The 12,337-nt window shown below is 41.4% G+C and overlaps 1 protein-coding gene across 1 annotated transcript in view; it reads left to right on the top strand.

The window, feature by feature from the left end:
* Window positions 1-12,127, top strand: part of LOC110211715 (follistatin-related protein 4) — a 149,838-nt gene extending 137,711 nt beyond the window's left edge. The window contains exons 10-11 of the mRNA XM_078149186.1: window positions 2,120-2,232; window positions 3,199-12,127. Of these exons, the coding sequence (XP_078005312.1) occupies window positions 2,120-2,232; window positions 3,199-3,901 (816 nt within the window). The 3' untranslated portion in view covers window positions 3,902-12,127. The remainder of the gene's footprint in view (window positions 1-2,119; window positions 2,233-3,198) is intronic.
* The last annotated feature ends 210 nt before the right edge of the window (window positions 12,128-12,337 follow it).

Raw genomic sequence — 12,337 nt, forward strand, 5'->3', positions numbered from 1 at the left:
CAGTGAAAGCAGAAACTGTCTTTTACCTTTCTTTGTATCCCCAACACTTAGTACAGAGCCTGGCACATAGTAGGGGCTTAATAAGTGTTTATTGACTGACCGCATGGTGTGGCCTTCAAAATCTTTTCCCCACAAACTGCTCCCAACTCAGGGCCTCCACAATGGTCATCTGGTGTGGTGATGACCCCTTGGACCTACCCCTGTTCTCCTCTTACTTCCCAAGTCCTGATGACAGCTGTACTTTGTAGTCAATGGATACCAAACTGCCCTACTCATTTCTGGGACTAAATGATTTCATCACTTTATTTCAAAGTTGGAAAATACCTCAGGGGCCATCTAGTTCAACCCTTGCTTTGTATAGTGATCTAAGTTATGTGCTGAGATTAATTCATTACCAGCTAATTAGAGCTGATTGTTAAATTTCAATACAAATACTTATACCTCATAAATCAGCAAACACTACAAAGCAGGCCTTGATTTATTATTTTGTTGATTATTTAGTCTTAAGAGATAGAGACAATATTAATAATTCATATTGATCTTAAAAGTGTGTCATTTATACTTTTTTTATTTTCAGGGAGCCAGTTAAATATTTACCAGCACACCCCTGGTGTAACCCCTTCTATATATGGTCATCCATCTGTTTCTTAAAGAACTCAAGTGAGGGGGAATGCGCCACCTCCCAAGAAAGCCCAACCCACCATTTACTAGCTCTACTTATAAAAAAAAAAAAAGCTTTCATTATATCATTGATCACGTCATACCCTGAAAATAATTGACCAAAGAGTCATAGAGGTTATGTAATTACTGTCAACTCTGAAAACTACTAAAGAGGTAATCATAGAGGTAATACCCCAACTGTTAACTCTGAAAAACAAAATAAAATATAATAAAACCAAAGAGCTAACAGTAGTTATAAGCAAAAAGCTTTCTTTATTCCACTGGAGTAAGGAAACTAGATATGTGTGCTGGGGTCTGCTTTAATACCGAGGAGACCCACTTCAATGAGGCTGAGCATTGATATATGTACCAGTGGCTATTCAGTGAGCTGTAGCTGTGGCATTGATGGGGTAACAGCAATAGTGAGGTGTTTCATTCATAGCAGGGCTTCATGGCCCAAATGTGGTCTGGACAAGCAGGTGCTTATCAGAGCTAAGGGACCAGCTGGGGCTGGTGTGAAACAATTCTGGGGTTGTGCTGCAGCAGAGTTCATCCACTGGGTGAGCACAAAGGATTGTTGTTATGCCAAGCTCAGGGCACAGCTTGCTTGGTGGGCCTTAGCTTTGTCAAACAGGATATCTCCTAATAGCAAAAAGAGAGGAGTCAAAGACATGAGGATCCTGACACTAAACTGTTTCCCCTATTGCTCCTGATTCTGCTTTCTCCATCCAAGAGATGAAAACTCTTCAAGTGCTTGAAGATGGCAACTCTGTCTTTTCTTCTCCAGGCTAAAGTTCCTCAGATCCTTCAAGCCATATTTCATAATATTGAGATTCTCCTCCCAATGCTCTCCAGCTGTCTGGGTCTTCTCTCAAATTTGGTGTCCAGAACTGAACACCACATTCCACCTAGATGTTCTGACTTGGGCAGACTCCATCCTCCATCCCAGCTCTGTGAACAAGCTCATGTCCTCCCTTCTTCCTCAGGGTAGTGCCTTACTAGATCTTTGTTTGCCATGCACAAATCCTTGAGAACACAGTTCATATTCTCTCCTCACTCATGGTCACTGATGGGCACGTCACACAAATGTAATGAGTATGCCCTGACCTTCCTAGTTCCAGAAAGTCGACACTAGCTCCAAGTTCTCTCCAGGACACTTCCATTACACACCATCATGATTCTCCTGAAAGCAGACTCCTCAGCTTCTCCACATGAGGAGATGCCATCAGAAGTACTTTGAGGGGCTGCTGGGTGGCTCAGTGGATAAAGCTCCAGCCTTGGAGTCAGGAGGACGTGAGTTCAAATCCAGTCTCAGACACATAACACTTATTAGCTGTGTGATCCTGGGCAAATCCCTTAACCCCAATTGTCTCACCCACCCCCAAAAAAAAAGTACTTTGGGTTCACACCACACTCTGGTTATCCGTACATTCAAAATAAGGTCTCCTCTTTCCTGCAGGTTATACCTGAAGCAAGTGCAGGTGAACGTCAACAACACATCATTCGAGTACCATATGAAGGAGTGGATGATTTCTTCATCCCCCCTACAAACCTTGTTATTAATCACATCAGGTAAGATACACTTTCCAGAAAATTCTGAGTGTGTCATCTGATAGGCAAATACCATAATGCTCCTAGGGAGCACTGTGATTTGAGTTCCTATGTTGTTGCAATAATTAAATAGTTATTCATCCTTTGTTTTTGAAGAGGACCATTGACTTGCACATGCATTGATTTAAGTGAGGCAGAGTTGCACAAAGTCATTAGCCTCACTCTCTCCTGCATGGTCCTCGAAGTCCAGTGGTAAGACAAAAGTCAAGACAACTGGCGAGAGCCACAGAAGCAATGGATGACCTTGGCCTTTCTCAATTCTGGCCTTTCCCATGCTTTAGTTTGTCTAGGTCATAAATACATTAGCACTGGAGTGAGGAAGGACTGAAAACATAATAATTAAACAATCAACAAATTACCCTAATTAATTAATTCCAACTTTTTGCTCAGGAATGAAGGATGAGCAGTTTTTCTGACTGGTTTCTTCCCAGCATTTGAGAGGAGGGAAAATGGATGATGTGGGGAATGGAGTCCTGTTGGGAAAGGACCAAATGAACTTGGGTCAGTCACTCTTTGTGATGGAATTTACTCCCCCCTCAACTCTGCCTCTTACAATTCCCTACTTTCCTTCAAAGGTCTTATATCACCTCCTACATGAGATCTTTTCTAACCTACCTAATTTTGCTCCCTCCAATCTTTCCTTGCTGGTTAATGGCATTATCCTTTAAAGGTATAGAATCCCCTAAATGTGTAATTACCATTTAAAGAAGCATCTAAGCAAAACAAGAATACTAATTAATCACTTTGAGGATTATGAAAGAATGAGAGGCAAACAGTAGGAGGAAGTGTTGAAAGAAATAGTCACCCACTAAACTGTCTATGCTATCAGACAAAAGTTGTAAAGTGGGATGTGTTAGTGGGGTGAACAGTAGTGGTCATTCCAGCTTATCTCCAGCTCTGATCTCAGTGTCCTTCTTCCTGTTCTAGGTTCGGCTTCATCTTTAACAAGTCAAATTTGACAGTTCACAAAATTGACCTTGAAACAATGATGCTTGTCAAAACCATAAGCTTCCATAACTACAGCTGCATTCCCCATGCGATGGCCTACACCCACTTAGGAGGCTACTTTTTTGTCCAGTGCAAAAAAAATCAAACCACACTTGCATCATCACAGGTAGTGATTGACAGTGTTACAGACACAGTGATTGGCCCCAATGGTGACATCAAAGGGGCACCACACGTGTCTCCTGATGGGCACTTCTTGGTCAGCACAGATGAGGACAGTGGCCGACTCCAAGTGCAGGCCATAACTACCCGGGGAGAAATCCAGTTGTTATATGACTTACAGACAGATGTGCACCTCTGTGATCTGGCATTTCAGCCATCTTTTACTGAAAGCAACCAGTACTACATCTATGCCACGTCACTTTTCCAAACAGACTTAATTTTTATGGAGTTGTCAACAGGGAGGGCGGATATGCTGAAGAACTTAAAGGAACCTATTTTAGCCCAGGACTGGCCATGGGACAGCAACACAAGGATTGTGAAAGATAGTGGATTATTTGGACAGTACCTCATCACGTCAGCCAAGGAGTCTCTGTTTCTCATCAATGGGTGGCAAAAAACATTACGCTGTGAAGTATCAGGCATCAAGAGAGGTAACACAGTGGTTTGGGTTGGAGAGGTATGAACAGGTCTCAAAGCAGAAAAATGGTGGGACCTTGACACTGCAATGAATAAGCAGTAGCATTGTATATTTTTACACTGATGAAAGAAAAATTCCTGTATAAGCTTCGTGGTGCAACACTGGTCTCCTTGCAAATTTTCTAGTATAAAGTATGCTCTGCTAACAAGAATGGGGTTTCCTAGGGGCTTTTCATTAGGAAGTATGATTTATGCCTTGAGCTGTGACGAGAACATATGCTGCATAAAGGACTCATTTTTGTGCCGAGGTACAAGCCACTTGGTGATGCCATGAAACTGAAAACTTGTACTTTTCTGGGCTGATAAACTTGTCACTTGTCCTCAAGTGGTCAGTCTCTTTTCCCTTCTGACTCAGCCCAGCTCCTCTTAACTTTAGGCTTTAAAGCCTATGGGAAGGATCCTTAAAATAGAGGGAGTATGGAAGAAATGAAGAAGCTGATGGAATATGGACATTGAAATGGAGTGATCTAAGGAAATGTGACTATGTTCTGCCCCAAGTGGTCATGACTCTTAGAGAGGGCTCTCAGAGCCAAGTGCAGGTGGCAGTGAAACTCTTTCCCTCCTCAAATTGTAGTAGCTAGGTCCTGAGATGCTTCTGTGCATACCCTCTATGGGGATTCCTCTAGGTCTCCTCATCAGGTATTATTTTCCCCCTTAGCATTTGACTTTTTGGTTTTCTTCTTATTTATTTCTTATTTCTGCTGCTGTGGGCCTTAAAACCAGCATGGCTAGAATGCCTGTCCCATCCATATCGTATCTCAGAGGGACAGGGAATTCCATTCCCTTGACTTACTGAAATTATTAGAATTGTACACTCTGGTGAACTAGGTCTTTCTAAGGTACAGCAACACTTCTCCATGCCTTACACCAGATTCCTGGCAGCCTCATGGGCATCCAAATGCCACACCATGTAGCCAGCATGAAGATGCCCTGGACTGTTACTAGTAGCAAGGACACTCTGTGGAAGTAGCTTTGAAAAACTATGGTTCTCCACAGAAGATACACACATTTTTTGAACACCTCACAGACTGAGTTGCATATTTCTGGCAAATCCAAAGGATTCAGTTGCCCTTTGTAACTGAATTGCTGGTGTTTTAAAGTGAAGGTCTTCATGGCAAGTCTATTTACGAGCTGAGCATCTCATTATCAAAGAAGGTGCCTAGGCTGGGACTCCTTCAAAAAGATAAATGGCAGTAAGATTGACATTTCTGTAGGCGTTCTGCTAAGATGAGTGAGGTGTGACCACGTGCATAAAGGGCATGAGGTTAGATGCTATATGTGATGTGGGTGAGACAACAATCCTTAAAGCTATTCTTTGCAAATTTCCCTTTGGCAATCCCATGGATACATGGTAAGATCATTGATTCTTAGGGTACCTCTGGATGACTAAAATACCTTATTTTGCTCCAGGTTTATGTCATGATTTGAAACCTCATGACTTTTATCATACCGATCACAGCGAAACCAGATACCACGTTATACAGATACAGTGTTCTCTCACCCAGATGCTTATAGATGTTTGTTACCTCATCCTATGACCCCAAGGAAGTCAGAATCAAAGAGATACCAGCTATCAGTGATGGGTGATTTCCTAAAAATTGCCTCCCTTTGAAGAGAGGCAGGTGAGCATGATAATTATGATTTCCATCAAAGACAAGTCTGGAATAGTCCTCAAATGCACTGCTAAGAAAGTGTTGTTGTTATTGTTGTTGTTGTTATTGAAATTCTGTGTAAAGATCGTAAGTCAAATGTACTCAGTGAGGAAGGAGAGACCCCTAAGGCTTTCGCCGAATGTGCAATTCGTTTAATGTCAGTGGGATGAAACTTGCCTACTTTACTCTTTTAGTCTTGAACAAGAATATTTGATCTCATGAGCCATAGGAGGTTGATGAGTCCCTGCCCTCATTCCTGTGTGGCCATAAAAGCCTGACCATGGCCTTCACCTTTGACCGTCTCCTCTGTTCTGCCTCATCACTGCAAGGAATCATGTCTTTCAGGGAAAGGAAGGGATGGACTTTGTAAGTACTCTTTAAATATGCACAATTCCTTTCTAAACCCCACATACGTCTATCCATTATCTCTGTTGCCCAGGTGTTAGTGTGCCCCAGCCATTCTTCTTCCTGTCTCACCTCCTCCTGTAGCCCTGGACTTTAGTGTGTTTACTTAGAAAAGGTTAGTGTGGTCGGGAGAAAACTAGAAAGGACTTTTTGCTCTTTATTTTTTATAAATGTAAAATTTGTAAATATCTGTTGATGTTGATAACTTTGAGAAGGGAAGATTTATTCTTTGGACGACTTAGAACACAGATCTCCCTGTTTCTCTTTGTTTAAAGTTTTTGACAGGATGTCATTTTTGACTCCAAAGGATTTTTATCATCTTGGGTGTCACTTCTGTGCTGTCACTTTCTCCTCCAAAAGACAAGAGGCTTCCAACCTCCCTCCTTGGGCAATGTCTTCTAAACAGAAAGATTTATGGCATGACAAAATGCCTTTTCACTTTACAGGAGGATACATTGTAGTATTCCTTTAAATGATGAATTCCCTTAACACTCTAAATACAGATCTGCATTTAGAAAAGCAACATGTGTTCACACACATACACACATTGCACATATACACACATGCATACATTTTCAAGACCACATCTGTTGTATAAAGTTAGCTACTTCTGTGTTCACTCTAAATGGCAGGACAACCATGAAATTAGAAGTCTGCTGAATAAAACCCTGTCACCAAGCTTCACTGATCTGCTCCCTCAGTTTGGAGTCCTGAGATGCTGTCCAACCCTGTAGGAAAGGGGCAGGTAGGATGCATTGCCCTCCTCCCCCCTTCCTTTAAACAATGTGAATTATTCCCACTTCCCCCGTATGTGAAATTTCTAAGTCATTCAATCTGAAATGGGAACACGTAAATCGGCCCAGCCAGCCTGGACTTGGGTCTATGCCATCCACTGCATTACTTAGTTTGAGCGTGGAGTAAATTTCTTAGTGAGGTAGATCGAACATGGCCTTTAGAATCAGGAAGATTCCAATCTAGCCTCAGATACTTTCTATCTATGCGACCTTAGAGAAGTCACCTAACCTCTCAGCCTCAGTTTCCTCATATGTAAAATTAGAATAATAATACCTGTAACACTTAACATATAGGATTGTTGTAAGGATCAAATTAGATGATGTATATAAAATGCTTTACAAACCTCAGAGTACTATATAAATATTAGCAATTATTATTATGCTTGTTATTATTAATTCAAGCAGAGATAGCATGGTATAGTTGCTAGAGAGCTAGACTTGAAGCCAGAATATCTTGGCTCCAGTCCTGCCTTTGATAACATACTGGTGTGTGGCCCTGGAAGTCACTTAAAATTTCACTGCTCTAGGAAACTCTCTAAGACCCTAAAGTTGCAGAGAAAGTATCCATTTGCATTGCTCAAGGGAGTTCCCTCACCTCGGAATTCCTTGTATCAATGAAATGATAGATCCAGTCCTTACCCCTATTCCTATTAATCCCTATTAATCCGTATTCCTATTAATCTCAGCAGACATTTGTTTCCTGTCTCCTAGGTGTACAGCACGGTGCTGGGTGATGACAGAAGCCCAAGCACCACGCTGGCAGCAATGAGCAAATCTCATTCTTTACAAAGGGTTCTTTTGGCAATAAGTGAAGACAACTTCAGAATACTTTGATCTAGAGAACAGGACCCTAAGTGTCCCCTACCCTTTCTGCTTCTTCCTTATGTCATCTTTCTCATCTGTCCAGAAAAAAGACTAGTGCTTTAGACACTTGATGCTCCATTCTGCACCTGGCAAGAGAAGGGTAGAAACTGGAAAGATAGGAAGCAGGTAGTGCTCTCTGCATTCTGACCATCATCTCACTGACACTCATGCCTCGCTAAGATAGTCCTTCCCTCCTTTAAAGATAAGCTATTTTATAAGGACTCTCAATTGGTCTGGTCTGGTCACCGATGTGAAAAAAAAGAAAAAGGAAAAGTTGTTCCCTGCCAGTAGGGCATTGAAATTTCCATCTGGAGTAATTGATCCAAGAATGTAGTGAGCTCTGTGGGCACATATATGTTCTAAGCCAGCCTTCCTAGCAACCTCCCTTGACTAGCCCTGTCAGAGGGTGACCAGATCACAGAACTACTGACATAAAGCTGAAAGGGACCTGATAGGCCATATAATCCAACTCCATCAATGAGGAAACTTGAGCCCAATGAAATTTAGTTGCCTAAGGTCACACAGGTAAGAGAATTTGAAACTCTTTCCGTAGTACTGCACTGCCTCCCTCTCCTCTAAGGTCCACATGAAAATCCATTTCTCTTCTTGCCATTAAGGACTCCTCTTCCCACCCCACACCCCATATCCCTGACCTAAGGCTTAGGGACTATGACTTCTCTGAGCCAAGGAGGGAACTAAAGGATGAGAAGTACGTATAGCTTTCCATCTCCAGACCCCAGGTCCCTGGTCGCAACCTATGGGCTTCTGCTCTCTGTATTCTCCATCTTGGATTTATATTACATTCGTAAAAATCTGGTTGCCATTGATTTTTAAAAATGAATTTTATTGATAACTTTGGTTTTTAATATTGCAAAAACTTATCTCACCATCCTTTTCCCTCCCCCACCCCAGAACCATTATAACAAATAATATTTTCAAAGAAAAAAAAAAGAGAAAAATCAACAAAACTGATTAATACATTGAAAACATCTGAAAGTATATGCAATATACTGCACCCATGGAACTCCCATCTCTGCAAAGGCACGGGGTGGAGGTGTTCTCTCCTTTCCCTTCTTGGGCTCCAGTGTTTGTTCTTTGAAATTTCACAATGTCCTTTTTGTTTCTTTTGACAATTTTCTTTCTGTTTAGGTTGTAGCCATTGTCTATATTGTTTTCCTGGCTCTGATTGCTGAAGTAAGCATCAGATTATGTAAATCTTTTCCATGTTTCTTTGTATTCATCATATTTGTCATTTCTTACTGTATAGTAATATTCCATTTTATTCATGTACCACAGTTGTTCAGTCATTCCCCAACTGATGGGCATTTATTTTATCAACAATTCTTGGCTATCACCAAAAAGAAGTGCTGTTATAAATATTTTAGTGTCTATGAGGACTTTCTTCTTACTGACAACCTCTGGGCAGGGAGAGGTCAGTCGTAGTCTACTAGTGGAATCTCTGGATTTCAAAAGGTATGAACATTTTAGTCACTTTATTTGCATAATTACAAATTACTTTCCAAGATGGTTGTACTGATTCACAGCTCCACCAACAATGGATCCATGTGCCTATTTTCCCACAACCCCTCCAATAAAGAACTATTCCCACCTTTGTCATCTTTGCCAATTAGCTAAGTGACAGGTAAAACATCAGGGTGGTTTTGATTTGCATTTCTCTTATTATTAGTGATTTAGATAATTCTCTTATATGGTTGCTCACAGTTTTCATTTCTTCTTTTGAGAACTAGTTGTCCATATCCTTTGACCATTTATGTAATGGGGAATGGCTTTAGGATGTGTGTATATGTGTGCATGTGTACACACAAATAAATATAATTTATTAGTTTGTATATCTCAGATACTAAATCCTTATCAAAGAAATCTGACACAAAGACCTTTTCCCGTTTGATCTGGGCTTCATTTCTAAATGCTTGCCTTTGGCTTCAAATTATTCTGCGGAGCTCTTTCTCCCTTGCTTCTTTTCATCTCCCTCTCTCACATGCACACGCTCATTCCTCCTGCTTGATTCATTGCAGCACACTGCAGACTGCCTGGCATGAAGGTGCTTGGTATCCCACTTCTGCTACTTTCAAACCTTCCTCCATGTTTTCTTATGTATTACTTTCCAGATTTTGTGGCTCAAGTTTCATGCCTATATTATCTCAGGTCCCAGAACCTCAGCTAGGTTGCCACTAAAAAGCAAAGGACAAAACATCCTGCACTTCTGGAAAAGGGGATAGAGAAACAAAAGCCCCAATTTTTTTTTTAAAACAAGGATTACACATCCCAAACAACTGATATCTAGCCACCACTACAATGTATTCAGAGACTTAGAAACCTTCATTTGATCTCTTGAGAAGGATGGAGAAGGAGAGCTGCCGCAAAGGGAGAATTGTCTTGCTTGAGTCAGGATGCCTCAAATCATATCAATCAATGGTAGCCAATCACCCAAGCAAAGTGAAATGGCCTTCTGTTGAACTGGAGGCATATAAACTGCAGATGAGAAGGCCTTATGGAATCACTATGGAGAACTAGGTCAATAAATTTTCCTATTAGGAATACCTGGCAGTATCCGATGTGTTTATATACCACTTCTCTGTTCTTGCTTTATGCCCACTATTTTCTGTTGACCAAGAACCTGTGAACTAAAGGACTCTGAAAAACTGCAATGGAGCAAAGTCATTCTGGATATATTTTTCTATAAGGGGCCTATGAAGGTGTTGATTCATTCACCAGGACTTCTTCGGTCCAATTGTCATTAGATAGTTTAAGTTTCAGGGTTTAATACTGAAGTCTCATTTGCCTCTATTGACAATGAATACATGCAGGCCAGACAGACATAACCCCACCCCTTTCAGAGACCTGTCCTCTGGGACTGCTGCTAGAACATCATGGCCTCCTGCATTTACATCCATGTATCTACCTCGTGTTTTCAGCCACATCTCAGCTAGCTCCATGCATCCTCCACGTCTACATTAGTGCCTTTGGAAACAGAAACGGTTGAGGTCAGATGACAGTCCCTTTGTCTTTCTGTCTTCCCTGACCCAGGGCCCCTGAGCAGAGTAACTCACCGCATTGAAAATTCATTTTAGCATGGCTTTATGAGACCCAGAATTGGATGAACTGGAACATGGATCAGGTTGTGTCCCCAGAAACTCCTCAAGTCACACACTGAAATCATCAAAGACGGTTCTTTGGGTCTAACATATAAAACAGTCCCACACGATCTATAGACACTAATAATAGGAGTTTAATAGTTTTGAAACATGGGCACTTGCATGATTTTGCCATCTATATCCAAAGGTGTCAGTTCCCAGAAGTCCAAGTAGAAATTACTTTTCTTTTTTTTTTCTTTTTTTAAGATTGAGGACTTACTTCTTACCCAGAGATATTAACAGTATAAGGGGTATGTGAATTCAGGGACCTGATGCTCAGATCACAAGGTCAGATTGTTTCTGAAATGCAGATGAACTCCCATTTCCCAACCACACAAAAAGAAGTACCATTTGCACAAATGATGCTTCAGGACTTAGAGGCACTAGGAAGTGCCCTTGTCATAGTGACCTCTATTAGGACTAAAGGCCTCTCCGGCCCCAAAGGAACCCCGGGAAGAAGGTAAAGGTGTACATGTCATAGACACTCCGCTTCCTATAGACATTCTGTATATAAGGTTAGACTAGCTTCTGTTCTCACAAGTGGTTTTCATTTTTTCATTTTTTTAAATGTATTTATGTCATAGCTTTGCCCAATTTGAGAAGTACAGTGTGTTTAAGGTGAATTTTTCAAGTGATGAGAAGGGCAATGTTCAGGGTTCAGAAGCTACTATGACATAGGGATTTCCCCAAAATATGCCCTCTTGTCTCAACTTAATTCCAGTACCTACTACAGTATGTACCCAAAATGGCATTTAGGTATGAAGCACCAGCGGTGCTTGTCCTCAAGCAAAATGCAAAAATGAAGTGGTGGCTTGTCCTCAAGGAGCTTATAGTCTACTGCAGCTTACAATCCTTCTGGTCAGATGGGGTGAATGAAAAGAAAGTGAGTGAACCTCGCTCTGTGTCACTGTATTCATTATGGAGACAGCATTGTAAAGCAGAGCACAGCCCAGTCTCATCTAGTCAGTGTTCTGGCTATGGTGGTGGGGAAGCTGAGGGAACCTAGGGTCCCTAGAAAAGCATTCATCAATTGTTTCCCCTTAGGAGCTTTGCCACCCTTCCTCCTCACTTCTTATGAAAGATATTTCTCTTTTCTCTTACTATCCACTTTTCTTAGCCTGGTTTTCGTTCACTTCTCCATTCCTATTTGGCTTCCTTTCCTTCCTTTTTTCCTCTTTCCTTTTCTTCTATTTTTTCTCCTTCAGCTTTTGCTTTTGAAGGACCCATGGGACCCTCCCAGCATTAACCAGAGCTCCCAGAGGCAGCCCTGACCTCCCCATGTGGCCCCTTGCTGTGAAGGGTTCAAATTTGTCACATAGCTACCACAGGCCAAACTGGATGGATTCTTCATGTTTGTGTCAGTTGATGTTATGGAACAGAAGACATTGTTCTCTTGAAGTTTCTGCAGTCAGGCCGTGGAAAGTATGCCTAGCTCCTTGTGTAGTAGCAATGACACCAGAAAATAATTAAATCCCCTGGCATTGGCTGATTGCCTGTAGGTAAAAGGATCATTTTTCATCTTTCCCTTGTTATCAGGAAATTCTCAAAAACA

Source organism: Phascolarctos cinereus, unplaced genomic scaffold (genome assembly GCF_003287225.1).
Source record: "Phascolarctos cinereus isolate Bilbo 61053 unplaced genomic scaffold, phaCin_HiC Scaffold_2;HRSCAF=192, whole genome shotgun sequence".
NCBI lineage: Eukaryota > Metazoa > Chordata > Mammalia > Diprotodontia > Phascolarctidae > Phascolarctos > Phascolarctos cinereus.